The sequence below is a fragment of the Muntiacus reevesi genome, chromosome 19 (assembly GCF_963930625.1).
Source record: "Muntiacus reevesi chromosome 19, mMunRee1.1, whole genome shotgun sequence".
Taxonomy (NCBI): Eukaryota; Metazoa; Chordata; class Mammalia; order Artiodactyla; family Cervidae; genus Muntiacus; species Muntiacus reevesi.
In genome coordinates this window covers 34,011,331-34,034,281 of record NC_089267.1, presented here as the reverse complement: position 1 = coordinate 34,034,281, position 22,951 = coordinate 34,011,331, and the positions used below count along the sequence as shown (strand labels likewise).

General features: G+C 42.5%; 2 protein-coding genes across 3 annotated transcripts in view; one reads left to right on the top strand and one right to left on the bottom strand.

Annotated features, from left to right (window-relative positions):
* HS3ST5 (heparan sulfate-glucosamine 3-sulfotransferase 5) overlaps window positions 1–15,177 on the bottom strand; it is a 286,056-nt gene extending 270,879 nt beyond the window's left edge. For both annotated transcript variants that reach the window (XM_065911461.1, XM_065911462.1), the window contains exon 1: window positions 15,051–15,177. The gene's annotated coding sequence lies outside the window, so the exon portion shown is untranslated. The remainder of the gene's footprint in view (window positions 1–15,050) is intronic.
* LOC136150740 (mitochondrial import inner membrane translocase subunit TIM14) lies at window positions 5,987–6,505 on the top strand. The gene has a single exon (XM_065911450.1). It carries the CDS (start codon window positions 6,076–6,078, stop codon window positions 6,424–6,426), a length of 351 nt encoding a protein of 116 aa, XP_065767522.1. The 5' UTR covers window positions 5,987–6,075; the 3' UTR covers window positions 6,427–6,505.
* Window positions 15,178–22,951: the final 7,774 nt, after the last annotated feature.

Below are 22,951 nucleotides of genomic sequence, written 5' to 3'. Positions count from 1 at the left end.
CTCTCTGCTCTGCAGATTGATGATGTTAGGAAGGTGGTAATGTTGCTCAAAATACTGACCACCTGTTTTGATTTTGGAGTCCCACCGGAGCTGTGTATAGGGTAAAGTACAAAAAAAAAGAAAAGGAAAAAAGGGAGGAAGGGAGGAGGGGGAGGGAGGGAGGGAGAGAGGGAGAGCAAGAGTGTCAATATAACCAGAAATTACTAATTTACATGGGTTAATTGTGCTTCTGTCTCTGACACCCAAACACCTCCATAACCTCTACCCTGATGGCCCCCAAAACACACACAAACAGATACGCAAAAAATGACACACAATTCCACACTGGGGGCCAATGTTTGGCACTGGACTATTTCTTATTCTTTGTACAATCTGCCTGTTAAAAAAAACCCACTTTTATAGTTACTGTTTTTCTTTCTTTTTGTAACCATAGACACTCCCACGTAGCATAAGCTCAATTCCAGCCAAATTCTGTGTGTTTTTAAATAAAGAAAACAGGTCTTCTAGTTCTGTGTTAGCAAAGTCACCTCTTTTACTGCCAGTGCTAATGCTAAACATGTAATAATACTTTATTGTCATGAGCAGGAATCTGCTTTGCTAATTAAATGCAGCTGTCAGTAATTACTACTTGTCAGTGTAATCTATTTTAAGGAGCTCTACTTTAAATGATAAAAGATGGGTCTGATATTGAGAGGGTGGGATAGGCAAGGTGACTGCATACTTCCTCAAATCAGGAACTCACTCTTTTATAATGAATGAGTAACTTTCCTGTGAAGACATCTTAACTAGATTATTCTGTATTTTCTGGTGCAAGAGTGAAAAACTTGGTAGTTAGCTTTTTTTTTTTTTTTTTTTAATATCTGAAATCTAAACGTCACCACCTTTGTCCCACCACCAAGTACTATGACTTTCACAGAGTTAAAAATGCATCATGATGGTAATCTATAAGAAAAGCATCAACAGGGGAGTTACTATAATCTCTACCAACAAATATTGAGCTTGGTATAAATGTACCTTCCAATTCACACTAACTGGATTCAACGCAGGGGAAGATCACTGTGAAAAGGTTGGCAGGGGGAGATGGGGGTAGTAAGAGTTTCTTGTAAGCATTTTTTCACTGATATTCAACCAGGTTTTCTCCCGGGAAATGTTTAGACTTCAGATTAGGTCTTTGAAATTTGCAAACGAAAAAAAAAAAAAAATGCACTGTGTTCTTTTGTAATATTCATTTATCTTAACTGATTCTGAAATGAACCTCAAACTCTTTAAAGCTTTCCATCTGCAGGACTAAAAGCAATGTCAGGACAAGGGTAATAGCAGCCTGACTTACTCCATGGGATAGGTGCTGGGGCTGCCACAGATGCTGGCATTGTGTCCGGGGTCCAAGGGGAGCAGACCTTTGGCCCTCACCTCCCCTTACTTCCCCTTGACATTTAAAATGAATGTGGTGGCGGGGGGCAGGGAAGCCGGGGTCTCAAGGAGTGAAGTGATGGAGTGGTGGAAGGATCAACGGGGAAAAATACCTGCAGCAGGGAGTCTGAGGGAGGCCTGGCACACAAGTGGATTTACCCCACACAGCCTGGGAGACTTATCACACCCCTCACAGCATCCTGACTGCCTCATCCTTCTTCTCCCACCATCTGCTTTACATCCAACACTCCAACAGTCCTCATGTTGCTGGATAATTAATTATCTTGTTATAGGTCCCAACAAATCTGGCAACTACTCTTCTGAATACAGCATATTTTTTCAATAGAATTAATAATTTGTTCATCCCAGGTGAAAAAAAAAGCTATCCAGATGGGAATATATTAATAATAAAAAAGTAGAACTACTTAAATGTATTTTTGAAATATAGCAGGCAAAAGACACTAGCTTGTATTCCTTTTCCTAGAACTCTTCTTTCGGGTAAGAGATGCAAGGTCCAATGGAAATGGTATAAATTCTCCCTTTCCATGAAATAAATGTTAACCTCCTTTACTGAGAAAATGTGTTATTCCAGATAGTTCTAAAAAACCAAAATGTTAAAAATTCTGACTGATCAGCATCTCAGAACACATAGCATAGTCACTGATATCCTTAAAAAGAATGCAAAGGAAAAAATCAATAAGACAAACATGGATAGGTGTGGGACCTCTCAAAGTTTCTGACTTGTATGGGCTCCTACAACCACAATTTCACTGCATCTTTGGTAGCCTGTCATGTGCCAAACTCGTGTTTCCTAGTGGCTCAGATGGTAAAGAATCCACCTGCAATGCAGGAGAACCTGGTTTGATCCCAGGGTCAGGAAGATCCCTTTGAGAAGGGGATGGTAACCCACTCCAATATTCTTGCCTGGAGAATCTCATGGACAGAGGAGCCTGGTGGGCTATAGTCCATGGAGCAGCAAACAGCTGAAAACAACTGAAGCAGCTTAGCACCCATGCACGCATGTGCCAGACTCAGTCTTCTGACTCAGTTAGGTGATGTTCTGGACGACAGCAGGTGCTCGTGAATAGCCGCCTGGATGCAGGAGTGACGACGTTGAACTACCGTCATGATATTGTTTCTTGCTGCTCACCCCAGCTGCTCGAAGCTGGCCAGTGATACGTGGTGGCAAGTGTTTAGACAGCAGAGACAAAGAGGCATCCTATTCACCTGTGGTCCGGTGACGACTGAGGTGGGCAGAACTAGACCTTGTGTCCTCATATGAGCATCCAGAGGGCAACACACAAAGATGTCCAGTTCCTTCCTCTGCCCTGTACTCTCTCCTACGTCAAGGTCCCTTTTACCAGCTTAGGTTATAAAACACAGTGCTTCTCTTCTCGAACAACAAAGTGTCCTTTTCCTCAGGCCTACTTTAAATACCAAAAGAGTCCTGGCACAAAGACTACGTATGTGGAAGCCTGTACTAGATGTACAGCTGCCAGAATGTCTATACCAGCTTCGTGTTGGGTGAGGGATGATGGTGCATTCAGTTCAGTCCAGTTCAGTCGCTCAGCGGTGTCCGACTCTTTGCAACCCCATGAATCTCAGCACGCCAGGCCTCCCTGTCCATCACCAGCTCTCGGAGTTTACTCATTGAGTCGGTGATGCCATCCAGCCATCTCATCCTCTGTCATCCCCTTCTCCTTCTGCCCCCAATCCCTCCCAGCACACATTAGGGGGCCATTAACAAATAAACAAATAATTCTATAGACTATGATCTGTGCTATACATAATAAAGGATCAGAAAACTATCCCATCCTAGCTCAGGTCGGGGTGAGTAAGTTGCAAAGGAGAGGAGTAAGAAAACTAGAGAAGTGGAAAGGAAGACAAGAAGTTAGACAAGCAGAGAACCCTCTCAGCAGAGGGGCTGGCATAAGCCATGGGCTCATGGACTTGTGAGCTATTCTTTGCTTCAGTTCAGTTCAGTTGCTCAGTCGTGTCCAACTCTTTGTGAACCCATGGACTGCAGCACGCCAGGCCTCCCTGTCCATCACCAACTCCTGGTTTACTCAAACTCACGTCCATTGAGTCGGTGATGCCATACAACCATCTTATCCTCTGTCATCCCCTTCTCCTTCTGCCTTCAATCTTTCCCAGCATGAAGGTCTTTTCAAATGAGTCTGTTCTTCTCATCAGGTGGCCAAAGTACTGGAGTTTCAGCTTCAGCATCAGTCCTTCCAGTGAACACCCAGGACTGATTTCCTTTAGGATTGACTGGTTGCATCTCCTTGCAGTCCAAGGGACTCTCAAGAGTCTTCTCCAACACCACAGTTCAGAAGCATCAATTCTTCAGTGGTCAGCTTTCTTTATAGTCGGATTCTCACATCCATACATTACTACTGGAAAAACCATAGCTTTGACTAGATGGACCTTTGTTGGCAAAGTAATGTCTCTACTTTTCAATATGCTGTCTATGTTGGTCATAACTTTTCTTCCACGGAGCAAGCGTCTTTTAATTTCATGGCTGCAGTCACCATGTGCAGTGATTTTGGAGCCCAAGAAAATAAATTCTGTCACTGTTTCCACTGTTTCCCTATCTATTTGCCATAAAATAATGGGACCAGATGCCAGGATCTTCATTTTCTGAATGTTGAGCTTTAAGCCAACTTTTTCACTCTCCTCTTTCACTTTCATCAAGAGGCTCTTTAGTTCTTCTTCACTTTCTGCCATAAGGGTGGTGTCATCTGCATATCTGAGGTTATTGATATTTCTCCCAGCAATCTTGATTCCAGCTTGTGCTTCATGTAGCCCAGCATTTCTCATGATGTACTCTGCATATAAGTTAAATAAGCAGGGTGACAATATACAGTCTTGATGTACTCCTTTTCCTATTTGAAACCAGTCTGTTCCAGTTTGTTCCATGTCCAGTTCTAACCATTGCTTCCTGACCTGCATACAGGTTTCTCAAGAGGCAGGTCAGGTGGCCTGGTATTCCCATCTCTTTAAGAATTTTCTAGAGCTTGTTGTGATCCACACAAAGGCTTTGGGATAGTCAATAAAGCAGAAGTAGATGTTTTCTGGAACTCTCTTGCTTTTTCGATGATCCCGCAGATGTTGGCAATTTGATCTCTGGTTCCTTTGCCTTTTCTAAATCCAGCTTGAACATCTGGAAGTTCATGGTTCACATATTGTTGAAGACTGGCTTGGAGAATTTTGAGGATTACTTTACTAGCATCTGAGATGAGTGCAATTGTGCGGTAGTTTGAGCATTCTTTGGCATTGCCTTTCTTTGTGATTGGAATGAAAACTGATCTTTTCCAGTCCTGTGGCCACTGCTGAGTTTTCCAGTTTGCTGGCATATTGAGTGCAGCACTTTCACAGCATCATCTGTGCCTGAAGAACTATGGACAGAGGTTTGTGACACTTATAGGAGGCAGATATCAAGACCATCCCCAAGAAAAAGAAATGCAAAAGGGCAAACGGTTGTGTGAGGAGGTCTTACAAATAGCTGTGAAAAGAAGAGAAACTAAAGGCAAAGGAGAAAAGGAAAGATATACATATTTGAATGCAGAGTTCCGAAGAATAGCAAGGAGAGATAAGAAAGCCTTCTTCAGTGATCAATGCAAAGAAATACAGGACAACAATAGAATGGGAAGACTAGAGATCTCTTCAAGAAAATTAGAGATACCAAGGGAAGAGTTCATGCAAAGATGGCCACAATAAAGGACAGAAAGAGTATGGACCTAACAGAAGCAGAAGATATTAAGAAGAGGTGGGAAGAATACACAGAAAAACTACACAAAAAAGATCTTCATAGCCCAGATAACCACGATGGCATGATCACTCACCTGGAGCCAGACATCCTGGAATGCAAAGCCAAGTGGGTCTTAGGAAGCATCACTGAACAAAGCTAGTGGAGGTGATGGAATTCCAGTTGAGCTATTTCAAATCCTGAAAGATTTTTTGTTTGGAATTGCTCACTTGCAGAGACATAGCACGTGATAGGAGATGAGTTCCAGGCTGGGCCATTGAAACAGTAAGGTCTTTGAAGGTTGAGCTAGCCTGAACTTTATCCTGCTGACAAAGGATGCTACAGGCTATAAAGCAGGGGAATTACATCATTAGGTTTGCATTGAGAAAAGAATTTTAGAAGCACTGAGGAAGATGGAGATATAAAGCTAATAAGGAAGTTAGTAATTCAGGTGAGGAATTCTTATGACCTCAACTAAAGCAGTAGAATCGGGGCTGGTAGGTAGGTAGATGTTCAAAAGGCCAGACTGTCATGTCTAGGTGACAGACTAGAGGAAGATAAGGAAAAATACAAGATGATCTCAAGTTACCTGTGTTGCTACTGTGATTTTTTTCTGTTTTCTCACTTTTCTTGGGTATCTGGACAGATGGCACTGCTAGTACAGAAGAGCAAAATAACAAAGTATTCAAGGAGAGGTAATATTAAGAAAGTAATGGTGCATGAAAATCCTTGAACTCTTGATCTTACTGTTGGTAAGTACAGAGCTGTGTGTCTGTTACACAAAAGATGCAAGTATTTGCAGAACTCAGAAATTCCAAAACTGGGTGGTGGACGAATCGCTTTGTGATAGAGGCATAAACTTGGTGGGCTGGGATGAACCGCGCTCCTGGTGGAGGCAGGGGAACCGAGCAGGTGCCATGGCCAGTACAGTGGTAGCAGTTGGACTGACCATTGCTGCTGCAGGATTTGCAGGTCGTTATGCTTTGCAAGCCATGAAGCATATGGAGCCTCAAGTAAAACAAGTTTTTCAAAGTCTACCGAAATCTGCCTTCAGTGGTGGCTATTACAGAGGTGGGTTTGAACCCAAAATGACGAAACGGGAAGCAGCATTAATACTAGGTGTAAGCCCTACTGCCAATAAAGCCAAAATAAGAGATGCTCATCGACGAATTATGCTTTTAAATCACCCAGACAAGGGAGGATCTCCTTATATAGCAGCCAAAATCAATGAAGCTAAAGATTTACTAGAAGGTCAAGCTAAAAAATGAAGTAAACGTATGATGACTTTAAGTTCTTATTCACTTATGCATACCAGCTTTTTATAATAAAATGCCTCAAACTTACAAATTTTAGAAGTTATTTAGAACAAGCTAAATCAAAGCCTTGGTATAAATCTGTTTAAATTGGAGGATTTTAAATCAGATTATAGATTATTTGTAGGTTATTTTATGGCTAAATGCATACCATTTAAGTGTTGTTCACTACTCATTTGACAAATAATTTGGTACCTATTTCAAGACAACAGTCTCTGCCCTAAAGGAATCCCCAATCTAATGGGAGACTGATAATTAAAATGTGATCAATATGACAGTATTAGCACAGGTTGTTTTAGTAGGGACTCATCTCATTGGGAGGGAAGGCTGTTCAAGGTACAGAGAACTCCCTAGTCACTTAGAACCCTGAATTTTAAAGTGAGTTTAGCCATAACGTTAACGTAAGAAATTGATGTAAGGTATGTATTTACCTCTTTGTCAGTGATAAATCTGAATTGTTTCAGATTTCATACATTAAAAACTGTAATAGTATGATAAAAAAAAAAAAAAAAAAAAAAAGAAATTCCAAAACTAAATGCTGCCAAGTAACCTTTGACTATCTAGTCGATCATTTCAGAGTATATAGTGTATGAGAATAAGATAAATACCTGATTAAGGAACGTAATTCTGTCTATAGGCAATCAAGCAATAATAATTATAGCTAATATTTACAAAAACGTTATGGTGTGCCAGATAAGGACAATAGGCAATAATGTCCTTCCTTTTAAAGAGTCATATCAGGGCTACATGGGTACTGCATATGTAGGCTAGATTTGGGAATGAAGGATTGTAAATATACCTGAATAAACATAAAATGAAACTAACTACGCCCACTGGTTACCGAGGCACCTACTGGCCTTTCACCTCCTCACATCTCCCTTATCTGCCCTGCTTTCTGCCTCTGCCTTCCTTCTTCTATCCTTCCTTCTGTGGATCCCTCAGTGGTCTGCTCTCCAGGTTCTGGATGCCTGAAGGGAGAATCTCTGAGTCTACCCCATTAAACCATGTGCCAAGTACCATGGAGAAAAAGGGGACAAACCCTGCCCCTTGAGAGGCACTTAGTCAGGGGGCCCATGAAACAGTCCTCAGGCCTTTTCCAGCTCCTCTCAGGAGGGAGTAATCCTTCAGGAACCCCAGGGCTCCCTGTGGTGAGCCTCCTGCTTCTCCAAGTTTCCTAGGGCTCTTTGGTCCCATTCTATTTCATTCAGCTCAGACAGAAGTGAGGTAGTTAAGAAGTTCAGGTCACAGGCAGCTGACTCACCAGATGTAGAAATTCTACTAGCATGGACTGGTGATCCGCTACCACTGCATGGGAAGCATAAATGCAACTGTGTAGCAGGATCTTGGCGATCAATTTAAATCTACTGGAAAAAGATCCAATAGTTTACAAAAAATTAATCTAGTTTCATTCTTTGCCCTCATGTCCAGTGTACATACATAGGAGAATAGTGTGATATACATACACAGGAAAATAGGGTGATAAGACAAAGTCAGGAAATTAACCTTTATCGAAGATAAATCCCTCTTTTGTTGCAGGGAAAACACAAGGAAATAGGAAGGCATGGGTTTCTAGGCCCAGAAATACAGGGATGGTGTGTAGGGGCTAATTGCTACTCAGACGTCTGTTGGTGTGGCTAAGTGTGGGCTCTAGGCCAGATGGCATGGGTTTAGGTTATGGCTCCACCCCTCTAGCTGGAGGACATCTCTAGGCCTCAGTTTCCTCATCTGTGAAATGGAACTACTAATGACACATATTCCATTGAATGCATCGTGGAAAAGTAATGTGTTAAGACCTGTACAAAACCTGGTTCATCAGTAAATGTCAATTAGCTATTATTATCTATTATTTCTACAGAGAAAAAGAGGCAAATAAGTATATCCATTAGGACAAAATAAATGGAGGAATAAATGGAAACTTTATAAACTGAGGATAGGCAACTGGCTACTGGAATTAATGAGTTATAGAAAAAAAAATCTAAGAATAAAATTAAACTTTTACATTGAGTTACTCAAATTTAATCATTAGAGTTAGGAAATAGCTTTTTTACTTTAATCCATGAAAATGGTACAAAAGTATAAAAAAGAAAGAAATTTGTGTGCATCCTAATACTTCAACTCATAAGGTATAAACAGATAAATATAAACAGTTGCTTTTAGTAAACCTCTTGCTCTTCCTCGTTTACTGTATTTGTATAAGAGGATATATCTTCCAAAGAATTATGTGAGCATACATAGCTGGACCTTGCAAAGAAAAATATTGTGAAGTAGCTATCCTAAAAGCTTCCTCTCCATTTCTGTGCTTTATATCCAGTAACGCTTAATCCTGAAACACTTATTTCTTCTATTCATATCCTTTTCTCAACTATAAGAGTATCCACAGAACCTATGCTGTGCAATGGAGAACAGCCAATTCAATACACACATACACACAGAGAGACAGACAGACACACACACACAGACTGATAGATAGATAAAAAGAGAACAATGTACCCATTATGTTTAACCACTGCTGATGATGTTACAGTAATTTAAAGATGATGATCCTAACAGTGACATCAGTTACGACTTCCTGAATCTTCACTGTACATGACACTATATGCGAAGCATTTTCCATATATTATCAAATCTAGATATACAGAAATCTAGAATGCTATTTCCATAACCATATAACAGATCGGATTACTAGGAACTAGAAAGGTTAGGTGATATGTCCAAGATCCCACAGTCAACAAGCCGTGAAACAGGGACTCTAATTCAGCCAGGTCTGCCTGACTCCAGTACTGTACTTATACTGTGATAAACACCTTATTTATCTTAAGCACATTCACAATTACTGTGATTTTTTTTATTGACTTGATATACCTATGGCAAAGAGCATTACAGTGACATTTTAATACATTTCTAAATAGTTTCCTAAACTATACTCAAATAGTAAGATTGTTAATATTTACGATAGGAGAGTTGTGCTACTCCATTAGCACTGCAAAGATTCTATTACTTAATATTAATTATGTCTTATATGCCTTTTAAAAATAAAAGGTATAATTACAGGCAGTTTTCCTTTTGTCAACTTCTAAATTTAAACATTTTAATCAATTTATCATTTTACTTTCCTTCCCCACCCTCTTCCTTCATCTCAGGTCACTCAATCTTATAAAGATTGTTATTCCAGGGTCTCATAGATGGTAATGCCCTGAGGTCACCATGACAAAGAAAAAAGTCTATATAATATTAAATCCCAAAAAACTATGCAATTATAAAGATATGAAAAGTTTCTGGACTATCAACTTCTAGAAAATCCTTCATTAGTTCATGCAGTAAACATTAATTGGATGCTTACTGTATGACACATGGGTCAGAGCAGAATAAGTCTCACTTCACACTTTCACATTAAACTATGTTCCTTTGGCAAGTACCATATAAGAACACATAACACTGACCTCTATGCAAAAAGTCCACATCATAAGGATATTATGGGAAACATAAAACATTCAGTATCACAACCTCTGAGCTATTAAAACTACTTAAATATGGCATCAGTTCTTAAGTTACCTAATTTTAAAAAATAGTTGAACCTAAGAAAATTATTGAGTCCATTAAAAACTGCATTAAGCTATAGCACCGCTCTAGCATTGCCCTGGTTCAGGTTATTTCTGCTTTTCATGCCAATCGCCTTCCTTATGAATTCCTTAAGAATTCGCTCTAACTTGAAAACCGTCATAAATCTCAGTTGCTAGAATGTATTTGCTTTACAACTTAACGTGGCCCCCCCTTTGATTCCCTGTTTAAGAAAACTGAAACAAACAAACAAACAAACTTATCCGTTCAGAAGCAGCAGCACAGCAGAGTGGACTGCCTGGCCCGCATACCAGCTCTGCCATTTAGTAGCTGTGGGGCTTTAGCCGTCTTTTGAGGCTTGCTGAGCCTCACTTTCCTCACCTGCTAAATGACGATAATAATAAAATAAACACCTGCTTTATCTACTTATTTTCTCTCTGAGGAGAGCAGGGCGGCTACCAGAATTGAGTTACATTATCAGAGTTCTTTGGACAGTGTCAAGCACATACTAAAGATTATGATATGTTTTCTTAAATAACTTGTTCAAAAAAGTTTAGTACCCTCCCAATTTTTAACATCAAGACTAGTTGAGCATTTAATAAGTACCATTCTCCAGCTAATGCTGACTTCACAAACCACTTATGCCACCAACAGGACTCTTCCTATTGTTCAAAGTTATTAGACAAGGGATTTCAAGGTGGCTCAGAGGGTAAAGCATCTGCTTGAAATGCAGAAGACCTGGGTTCAATCCCCGGGTCAGGAAGATCCCCTGTAGAAGGAAATGGCAACCCACTCCAGTACTCTTGCCTGGAAAAATTTCATGGATGGAGGAGCCTGACAGGCTACAGTCCATGGGATCGCAAAGAGTCGCACATGACTGAGCAACTTCACTTGTCACTTGTCCAGTGGTTAAGACTTCCCCTTAAAGGGTTGTGGGTTCAATTCCTGGTTGGGGAGCTAAGATCCCACATGCCTCCTGACCAAAACACCAAAATACATTAAACAGAGGCAACATTGTAACAAATTCAATAAAGACTTTAAAAATGGTCCACATCAAAAAAATCTTTAAAAAAGAGTTTTTAGACAAAGTGTAGATACATACCTAAATATAAATAAATCCATAAATATAAAGATGTATTTTATATGTACACATGTACACATGTGTGTGTATATATATATGTGTGTGTGTGTATCTTACCTACTTCCCACACAATATATGGGTAAAATGGTCTAAAGTCAAACAAACTCTGTAACCATCTCTTAATATTGACAGAGTTTTCTTTCATAAAACTTTTAAAGAAGAGGAAAAATAACCCATTGTACCAAATGTGAATTAAGACATGATAATGGAACTTGAATTTGAGATTTAGAGAGTTTCATTTATCCTGCCTATACATTATATGGATCTTATACATTATAAGATTCTCCAGACAGAATCTTTTACTTCTACTTTTGATAAATGTTAGCTGCTCTGAAATGGTTTTCAGTTAGATCAGTGATTTCAAATGCAGGTCTTAATAGTTTCCTTTAATTGCACTCCTGCTACAAGGGTTAGGATAACATCATGACCTCCAGAAACAAATATCTATTCCAGAGTGAACAAAATTTGTCAACAGTTGAATTGGATTTCAGGGGAGGAAAAAGTTACACTTTTACTGGTTTTAAAGAATCTGTATTAAATTCACAGAAAAATTACAATGCAATGTAGGATTTTTTCTCAATAGTAACAACTTAGGTCATAGTGAAATTAGTGAAATAAATCATAGGTTATTTTGGTTTTAAGGTTCCCCTCCCCAGCAAAACCTGGAGAAGGAAACAGCTAACCACTCCAGTATTCTGGCCTGGAGAACTCCATGAACTGTATAGTCCATGGAGTTGCAAAGAGTCGGATGGGACTAAGCAACTGTCACTTCACTTCCCCAGTGAAAAAGGACAGAACTTGAATGAAGATAAATCTGAGGTTTGAATAATAATTTCTTTACCTTACCTGTTCTCTCTTATCAAACTATTCACCTTTACTTAAAACAAAAAAAACCCTATAATTCCATTACCAATCAAGAACTCATTTAATTGCAATAATCTCAGAATTTGAAATATTTGAATAAGTATTGAAATTTAAAAAGTCATGCACAAATAAAATATGCAAGTGTTCACATAATTTCAATGGCATAATAGTGTTACTGCTCATACCCAGAGATTTTAGTATCGATTTTAGCAAGTGTCCCTTTTACTAAGGGATTGCTATCTCATTTTACTAGGAAGTTAACCTTGAGAGTTACTTCATTCATGAATGAGCATCCCTAAAATAAGACTACCTCACCAGACCTCCCACAAGAGTCAGAATTCTTCTCAACTAAAATTTCCATAACACATTTCCCTCTTTCTAATGGACTCTGAATAACCATTTCTCTTATCTGCTCTTGTACATATAATTGTACTCATAAGAGATGTTACTGTTTCTGAGAATATAAAAATAAGAGGATGAGAAAAGGAGCATAAAATTTGTTGCATCCTCTGGATTCAGGTTTGCTTTCTCAACAGGAACATTTGCATTTACTCATAAATGAATACTAATGACATATGCAGATCCAGCACTGCTCCACAGAAATCACACAGGGAAAGCTAGGGTGGTGCACAGATAGTTCTATTTCTCCAAAGTATTCAGACAAAGAATGACAGGATTAAAGTCAACATCAATTCTCTGAAGTTGAGTCATAGCTAAATGACACACTGTGTTAAGAATAATGTTGGGATTTACGGTGAAAGCAAAGCTGGCTAGTGAATATCTTATATGATTTTTGAGTCAACAACTCATGATTGACCACCTACTTTGGGCAAAATGCTGCTTCCTCAAGTAAGTCACTGTTCTACTGTTCTTTTTACACAGCGTAGGAGTAAGCACCCTGCTTCCACTGAAAACTCTTCCGTGTTATTTAAAATAACACTCAGCTCAGCTTTGTGTGCGTACTCCTGCGCTCAGTAAATACTTTTTGAATGAGTGAAAATTCAGTGAGTAAGAAGATTATTCATTCAAAAACATCTGCGTATGCCTGCAAAATGGTAAGAACAATGATGCAAGCATAGTCAACTCTCTGCGGGCAGCACCTTCTCATAAAGAAGTCAAAGGGAGTAATTTCCACATTAAAATGTAAGCATGAGGTCTGGCTTAACCTACAAACCATGATCCTAGTACTTTTGCAAAACTCTGAAGAGTATGCTGGTAATTTCCCATATAATCTGCTTTAGGCATCCATTTGAAAACATTACATTATTGATGATGTTTCTAAATATGTTATGAATCGAGGAAAGAGTATTTTTAAATAACCAAGAGTAATCTAGAAGGGGCCAGAGCAGTTTGCTGTTGTTCACTGTTAAGACCCCCTGCATGGGAGGCAGTTAGTTTGAAGCCACAGTTTCTTTCCCATCATTATGTTTCTTATGTTTTCCTCTGTCTTCATCAGTTCACTAGGGAATGACTCCATATTCCTAAAGAAACCTACCCTGCAGCTCAATCACTTGGAGGTAAATAGCATTGCTTTCATTTCTCCTTTTAAAAGCTTCACCAGGAAGAACCACTATGGCAACTTAAAAAAAAAAAAACCTGCTACAACATAATTGATGCCAATAAAAACATTCAAACAGTTTTGATAGTCAACTTTGTAATCCCTTTCATTATTTTCAACTTTTTCTTGGAATAGAAGCTGAATATACTTGAAATAAATTGTACTGTGGAAACATTTATCTAAAGCCCTGAAATATGTCAAAACTACTGAGCAAAAAAAGCTTTCAGAAGCACCAGCTTTAAATTACTTCTAGCAAATCAGTTTAGAAAAGAGCACCGTTAAAGAACGCCCACCCACTCTTGCTCCCACCCCCGACCCGACCCTGCTCGGTATTTATCCGACTAAGTTTACATAAATCAGAGAAGAGTTACAGTGCAATTAAATGTATCCACAAAGTAATATGATATAAAGCACTTTGCAAATATTAAACCTCTCCTTACGGGATCAATGTTTTCCATGAAGAAGCTGGTATGCGGAGAGGGAGAGGAAGGGAAGAAGAGAGAGAGAGAAAGACAGTCCGACCCACCGGGTGAGTACTAAGGAGACCGGGATCTGAGCGGCAGCTCCCTTGGGTGGGCACCCATAAGCACTCGAAGAGGGAAGCCAGAGAGCGGAGTCCGCCAAGGCGAAGTGATTCCGGAGTTGCGACAGGGGTTTGCTCGCTGTGCATCTGGAACCGTCAGGTAGAGGCATCCGCAGGGGGCTGGCCGCTCCTTCCCCCTCCCCTAAACGCCGGCGGTCGCCCAAGTCCCAGCAGCGGAAGTCTCTGCGCCTGTCAGTAGCCACAGCGACCTCGCGCACTTTTTAGTAACAACGGTGTGCCCACCCACTCCACTGCATCCACTCCTGAATGTGTGTGCGCGCGGGCGCGCGTGTGTGTGTGTCGGGGGTGGGTGCGAAGGGCTGCGTCAACTGGGGCTGCCCTGGGGCGGGGACCGGGACTTTGAGGGCTGGGGGCCTGGGGGCGGAGAACGCACCCACCCGCAAGTTCGCAGAGCCTTTGCTGCCCGCTGCTGGCCCTCTCCTCCCGCCTGGCGGCCCCGAACTCGCCCAGAGCCGTCTGGCGCTCCAAGCGACAGCCCCACAGCCACTCCAGGAAGTGACTGTGCGGGCCCCCAAACTCTGCTGAAGGCGTGTCCTCCCTCCCTCGCAGAGAACCCAGAGCGCTGCGCCCAGCTCAAGGAGACAGACAGACTGACACCAGTGACTCTCAATTTACCCCGAGAATCATCCCTGCCGTTTTCCATCTGGCACTCGTTTAACCCCAAGCCCCAGAGAACGTCTCAAAAGTCTCCTCCAGGCAGTGCCCAAGACAACCGCGCCCCACAAAGCGCTTTGGCTGGCATCACAGCAGGTCACCCCGTGGCGACCTCCTCCCTCCCCATTCCCCACTAATCGACGAACCTTCAGCCCCCAGAGCCCCTCCCCGGCGCGAGGCGGGCGGCAAGCCCTGCTCACCAAGGTCTCCGGCGGCGGCGGCGCGGGCGAGCGTCCGGGGCGCAGGGACCAGCGGCGAGTCGCGCCGGGCCACGGGGCGTCTCCTGCAGTCCCGGCGGCAGTTGGTCCAGTAGTTTCGGACGCCCGGGGCTTTGGCTGCACCGAGAGCCAGTCTGCTGGAATGGGAGCGAGCGAGCGGGGCAGTGCGTGCGCGCGTGAGAGTAAGAGGCGGGCGGGTCCTACACGCCGGCGGCTGCGAGGTCCGGGGCGGGGAGCCGGGAAGGGGAGGAGGCGGGCGAGAAGTAGTGGAGTTTAGGGCGCGTTTCCTGCACTTCCCGGAGAGGCAGGAGGCAGGTACGACAGAGCGCGCTCCCGCGGCGCGGGCACAGCAGGGGCAGCCGCGGGAGCCGGAGTCCGCGCAGAGCCGGGGCCCGCAGACGCTCTGCGGGCGGAGGTGAGCATCCTCCTCTCCCCACGCCGACACCGGCGCGGCCCTGGACTCTGAGCGCCGAGCGAAGAGCCTTCTGCGTCCGCGGTGACAGGTCCTCGGGCAGCCTGCTTCCTCCCGATCTGCCTAAAAGAGCGACAGTCAGTGCGGCTGGGATCTTCCCTTCCCGGGTCTTGGAGCCGCCGGGGCCAAGCTGTGTGGGCGCCCGGCTCCCCGCGGCTGCTGCTGTCAGGCCGCCGCCCGGCCCCCGGCGGCTGCCTCCGGGAGACGTGCCCAGCTGTGTGCGCGCGTGTGTGTGTGTCTAAGCGAATGTCTTCCCCTCCATCACTCAGGAACGCGGGAGGGATCGGGTCCCCGGCGACCAGCTGCGGAGTGGCTGCCAGTCCACACCCTCTCGGCTCTCTCCCCACCCACCGCGCCCTTACTCCGCCTCGCCTTCTCCCTCCTCTCCTGCTCCTCCTTCAGCTGCCGCTCCCGAGCTCCCCAAGGCCGGGAAGAAACCGCAGCGAAAAGGGCGGAGGAGAAGGGTGGGGAAGGAAGCGCAGGTGTCTTCTGCCGAGAGCTGGGCGCAGGCACGGGAGCCGCCCGCTGCAGGCAGAGGGCAGGGCCGTACGCGGAGAAGGGGGAGGAGAGGATTTACCCCGAGGCCCCAGTCCTGTCCTGAGCCACCGCGTGTCCCGCCCAGGCGCCGGAGCCGTGGGCCAGGAGCGCGCTGGGGAGGCAGAGTGGGCGCTCAGGGCTCCCCGGCACAGCTTGGGGAACCCCCGAAAGTGACCAGGGTGGCAGAACCCGGGGACACAGAAGTCTCTGAGGAGCTGAGACCGGTCTCTCCGGGGTTAGAGGGGCCTAGACCTGGAGCTTGGGCACACAGCTGTCCGGGGAACTGGAGTGTGGCTTCCCGCAGGCCAGGCGGGAGAGCTGGGGGCTGCGAGGTCGGGCGGCTGCGGCAGCGGCGGATCTCAGACTGCTGTGTGCCTCCGGAGTCACAGGGGGCGATCACCGCCTAGCTGGGAAGCGGAGAGCAGGGCTCTGCCTTTTTCCCGGTTCCAAATCCCGAACCGAGAGGCACACTAGCCTTCCCAGTTCAGTCAGCGTCCCTCCTATCCCTTGCTCCCAGCAAAGCAGTGGGCAGGGGAGTCCACCTGCTCCTTACTGTGCTCTCTACCTGGTTGAAAAAAATCCCATCTCATCGGAAACTGATGTGCTTGTTTCTTTTCTAACTCCAGTCCTCTCCCTCATCATCTAGCCCCACCCAACCAGCATTTCCCAGAAAACTAATATCTTTCTCATGAACAAAGTTTTTCCCTCTGGAGTTTCATTAAAAAGCAAACAAAAAAAAAATTGTTTTTTCTTTTTTTTCTCTCGAGGTAGTAGTTCTCTTTCTAATTCCATACTACAAATGCAGTACACGGAAAAGTCCCTTAGGCCGGGAATCATAGCGTTGTTGCTTAGGCGGGCTGGTCTATTTTCAAATAAAAGTCACAGAATGCAGAATCGAGTCAACCTGGGTTCCTGGAGAGAGCTAGTCCATTTAATTAGAGGTCTGTTAGAATGATCACTAGCAACAACACTAGAAAGAATTGTGGGGCTTCCTCCAGGATCCATTCTTTTTTATTATGGTAATTTCACTTAGTTAATTTAGGCAATCTGAAAATGAAAGATTGGATGCAATTCACAAGGCACAATATTTCTAGATTCTCATTGCAACTGCCACCTCACCACCTTCCCCACACCCACTCTCTCCACTTCCCAAGGTGGTGAACTCAGATCTCAAACTGCACTTTTTCAATTTCAGGATAATACAGCTTGAAGGACAAAGCTGTTGAATTCCAGAAAGAGATAACTTAAACGTAAGTAAACTTATTTACCAACTACTCAGACAAAATCATAAGCTCAGCAGCAACAGCAAAATGTATATTGTTTAATATATTGAGCAGGAGGAAAGATGGCTGTTTGCCAGAGATGTGATCCATTAACCTCTTTAGCTCATTGTTGGCAACAATAGCATACAATCACATTCTTATGTTTGAAAGACAAGCGATTGTTTTTCCCCCATCTCAAAATCACAATGGCACATTATAGTTTAAAAGAAACCTCAAACAATAAAAGTAATAAGGAAGGAAGAAACACAGTTTGCTTTTTTCTGAACAAATGTTGCTGTTCTGTTTTTCTTGAGGGGAAAAATGCTGATAAGCAATAAAGTCTACAAAGGCATGACAATAGATTTTGAAGAATGCATCGCTCCATCTATCAGTCTTTTCAATTAGTCAACTTTATTTAAAATGTTTACTTAAATTATCTTTTTATTGGTATTCATTCTTTCTTTTGTGCCAGGGAGATTGCTGAGGAGGACAATGGGGTGAGATGTATCTGGTTTCTCAGAATTCTGTCTTGCTTCAGGTTTATGTCTGGCAGGAAAGGAACAATGAGCAGCCTGTGCTTTCTCAGCAATCCTACCTTCTCCTCAGAGAACCCTCAGCTCTGTAGCTGACGGACTAAGAGATTGTCACAGTGATTTTGCCTAGCTTGTGCAAGATCATACCTGGGGCTGGGAGCAGGTACAACACCAGAAACTATGAAGGAATGCTCTGGAAAAAAGATTCTACTTAGCCTCTGGTTGGAGGATTAGATCAGGGTATGTAAGCTTCTCTATGTGATGCTCTTCCGCTCCTCAAATAATAGTAGAAACAAGTTAGACCTGTGTGAAATTAAATGAATAAAACTAAACACCAGATAAAGAGGCACAGCCAACAAATCTTTTTGAAATGCAGTTTTGGAAATGGTTGCAGATTCATTGGTTTGAGTTAGTCACCAAAGCCAAATGAAGTGCACAGTAATGAAAACATTTGGTCAATTAGAGTGTTCATTTGGTGAAGAATTTTTTGTTTTTTTCTGAGCATCATCACATGCTCTTGTCTCATAAAGATGCAACCATTAGATATTGTTCAGCTTACAGTTTCAAATGGAGGCCATCCTCTCAGAAACGTATACGCGTTTGTCATTATTAGGGGATATTTGATTTGTTTTCCAGCTATATCTTTTCTTTTTTAAATGAGCCAGTCCCTGACATTTAGATTCAGTTGATTACTGAATTGAAATTGAAAAGGAGCTCTTTGTGCCAATCACTGAAAACCAAAAGATGAATAAAAGAAGCCTCTGCTCTCATAGGCTGATTCAGTAATAACTAGGATTATCAGGTATTTGTTGTTCAGTCACCCAGGCACGTTCAACTCCTTATGACTCCGCAGACTGCAGCACACCAGGCCTCCCTGTCCCTCACCATCTCCCAAAGTTTGCCCAAGTTCGTGTCTGTTGCATTGGTGCAGTCTTAGGTGCAGTCTTAGATCTTTTGTTGTTGTTCAGTCACTCAGTTGTGTCCAACTCTTTGTGACCCCATGGACTGCAGCACTCCAGGCTTCCTTGTCCTTCACCATCTTCCAGGACTTGCTCAAACTCGTGTCCATTGAGTCAATGATGCCATCTAACCATCTCATCCTCTGTCTTCCCCTTCTCCTGTCTTCTTTCTTTCCCAGCATCAGGGTCTTTACTAATGAGTCTTCACATTAAGTGGCCAAAGTATTGGAAAAATACTTTGTACAAAGTATTGGCCAAGGCTTTTCGCATCAGGTAGCCAAAATATTGGAGGTTCAACTTTAGCATCAGTCCTTCCAATGAATATTCAGGACTGATTTCCTTTAGAATTAACCGGTTAAATCTCCTTGTAGTCCAAGGGACTCTCAAGAGTCTTCTCCAACACCACAGTTCTAACACATCAATTCTTTGGTGCTCAGCCTTCTTTATGGTCAAACTCTCACATCCATACATGACTACTGGAAAAACTGTAGCTTTGACTAGATGGACATTGATCTGTAAAGTAAGGTCTCTGCTTTTTAATATGCTGTCAAGGTTTGTCATAGTTTTTCTTCCAACGAGCAAGCGTCTTTTAATTTCACGGCTGCAGTCACCATCTACAGTGATTTTGGAGCCCAAGAAAATAAAGTCTCTCACTGTTTCCATTGTTTCCCCATCTGTTTGTCATGAAATGATGGGACCGGATGCCATGATTTTCATTTTTTGAATGTTGAGTTTCAAGCCAGTTTTTTCACTCTCCTTTTTCACCTTCATCAAGAGACTCTTTAATTCCTCTTTACTATCTGCCATAAAGGTGGTGTCATTTGCATATCTAAGGTTATTGATGTTTCTCCCAGCAGTCTTGATTCCAGCTTGTTCTTCATCCACGTCTCCATGCTACATCACTGTATTTGAATGTCTCTTGTATGAAAATTCTGGCTTTCTATTATGTTAGGAAACGTTTAGCACAGTCAGAGGCCTAAAAGTATAAGGCCACACCTGATTAGGGAACTATATCTTATGCAAGAAATGGGTCCATAGATCTGATGTTAGAAACAATGAGAAAAAAAAAAGAAACAATGAGGATTTAACTCTCTCTAGGTCCAGACCAGTGCTGGCTAATAGAAGTATCATGCAAAACATAAATGTGAGCTACGTGTACAATTTTAAATATTCTATAGTTCATTTAAAAAGTAGAACAAACCAAGTAAAATTTAATAATATATTTTGTTTAACCTAATATATCTGATATTATAACTTTGACATATGATCAATATATAATTATTAGTGAAATATTTTACAGTTTACATTATTTTTTACACTGTGATGGGAAGAATTGCTCCCACACCCAAATTCTTAGAACCTGTAAATATGTTCCATTACCTGGTAAAATGGACTTGGCAGATGTAGTTAAATGTACAGACCTTAAAATGGGGAGATTATCCTGGATTGTGTTAAGTGGGCTCAACCTAATCAGATGAGTTCTTAAAAGTAGAGCATTTGCTCAGGGGCTGAGTGGAAGAGATGTGGTACAAAGAGAATTTAGAGAGATTCAAAGCTAGGGTCAGTGGACAAGGAGTGAAGGTGACCTTTAGGAGCTCAGTGAGCAGCTAGCTGACAGCCAGAAAGGAAACAAAACCCTTGCCCTGAAGCCACAAATACTGAATTTAGCCAACAACCTGAGTGATCTCGGAAGCAGTCATCTGCAGAACCCCTAGAGAAGAATGCAGTGCTACTGACACCTTGATTTTGTCCTTAGGAGACTAAGCAGAGGGCTCAGGTGAGCCATCTGCACCAGGACTTCTGGACTATAGGACTGTGTGATAGTAAATGAATGTTTTAAGTCATTAAATTTATTATCATTTTTATAGTAGCTCATACATGTACTGAGTCTTAAAATCTGGTGTGTATTGCACACTTCCAGTCAGATGCATGATCAGCTGTTTCTGACTCTTTGAGACCCCATAAACTGTGGCCTGTCAGACTTCTCTGTCCATGGGATTTTCCAGGCAAGAACACTGGAGTGGGTTGCCATTTCCTACTCCAGGGGATCTTCCCAACTCAGGGATCGAAACTGCGTCTCCTGTATTGGCAGGCAGATTCTTTACTACTGTGCCACCAGGGAAGCCGCCATTGTAAGCATACAGCTCATCTCAGTTTGGACTATTCACATCTCAAGTATTCAGCAGCCACAAGTAGCTAATGGTGATTGTATTGTACAGTGCAACTCTAGACCAACAGGAGTAAGATGTCTAGAGAGTGCTCGATCTGTAGGCTAAATATGTCACCATCTGGAGAGAGAAGGGGAAAAGGCAATGGCAGCCCACTCCAGTACTCTTGCCTGGGAAATCCCATGGACAGAGGAGCCTGGTGGGCTACAGTCCATGGGGTCGCAAAGAGATGGACATGACTGAGTGACTTCACTTTCACTTTGCACTTTCATGCACTGGAGAAGGACATGGCAGCCCATTCCAGTGTTCTTCCCTGGAGAATCCCAGGGATGGAGGAGCCTGGTGGGCTGCCGTCTATGGGGTCGCACAGAGTTGGACATGACTGACGTGACTTAGCAGCAGCAGCAGCAGGAGAAAGAAGATGTGCAAGGAAAGGAGGAAACTGGCAAGACCTCTCTTGATTCCCCATCTTTGCCCCATGTGAGTGGGGTAATCTCACTCATACATAACACAGGCCAAATCTTACAAGTGAGACTGTCAGAATTCACTGCATTCTTATATTTTTGCTTTTACTACCTTGAAGCTACTAATAAAGTCTTTTGAATACTCCATTTTTGTTTCAGTTAAGTTTTGGAACAATCAACAGAAGAGTTGTTGCTTCCACTTGACTTAATACTTAAGGTAAAGCATCATTTAGTTCCTGTAGTATGGGGTGGGAGATAGTAGTCAAGGATACTCATGAAAGTGTTCTAGGAGAAGAGGAATTATGTGGATTGATTTAACAGTCCTAGGAAGGTGGTTCTTTCCTACCAGAGAAAGAACAATATCAATCTTTAGAGGCCTATATTTTATTTTTATTAAGAAAGGCAGCATGTTTTCTAATTCAAATGGCATTCCATGTTTAGCTTTGTACAATCATCATTTATTATCTTCCTTAATAAAAAAGAATATAAACTCTTCTCCTACGAAATCTCGAGCAGATACTAACCACTGTAATCTGGGGCCATTTTAGGATGGTTTTGGCACACAGTTGTAGACCTGGACCAGCTTTAAAAATGGAACATAGACCATGAGAGAGTAGAAGTGGGGAGAGGGGTTCCAGACTGCAGGGAGCAGTGGGGGTACCAATGCAAAAACCAGAAAGTGACTGGTGAGTTGACTGGCTGATAAAAAGGTCCTTTGACTATACCAAAAATCTTTTGTAAGGAAAACTATAGCTAATGTTAAAGAGGGAAAGGTTAATTAGCTCTAGATCTGCTCTGTTCAACATGGTGGCCAAGTGCATAGGAAAAGACCCTGATGCTGGGAAAGACTGAGGTGAAGGGGGTAACAGAGGATGAGATGGTTGGATGGCATCACCGACTCAGAGGACGAGTTTGAGCAACCTCCAGGAGATAGTGACTAACAGTGTAACCTGGCATGTTGCCAGGCTTGCAAAGCGTCAGACATGACTGAGCAACTGAACAATGAAAGCAAAGTGCGTGTGGCCATGAAGCTGTTGAAGTGTGATTGGTCTGTGAGTATAAAATAAATATTGAATTTCAAAGTCTCAGTGCCAAAAACAACAACCAAAAAAGCTTGTAAATATTTTATTAATAATTTTACATTAATTGTTGAAATGATAACCTTTTAGATACATAGGGTTACATAATTTATGTTATTAAATTACCATTGAAAAAGCTTTTTAGATACAGCTTCTAGAAGATTTTAAATTACATATGTAGCTTGCATTTTACTTCTACTGGCCATCACTGCTGTAGACTAAGTGCTTCTCATACTTTAATGTATATATGAATCACTGTGAAATCTTGTTAAAATGCACTTTAGAAACTCCCAGGTAAACTGCTGCCATGGTTCTTGGATCACACTTTGAATATCACAATAATGTTTTACAATTTCACCTGCAATATAGAATCATTTAAGAACTTTTTAGAAAAATCATAATGACCAGA

Bases quoted from the DNA above. Each gene is read 5' to 3' on its own strand.
- LOC136150740 (XM_065911450.1), top strand. From the start codon at position 6,076: ATGGCCAGTACAGTGGTAGCAGTTGGACTGACCATTGCTGCTGCAGGA.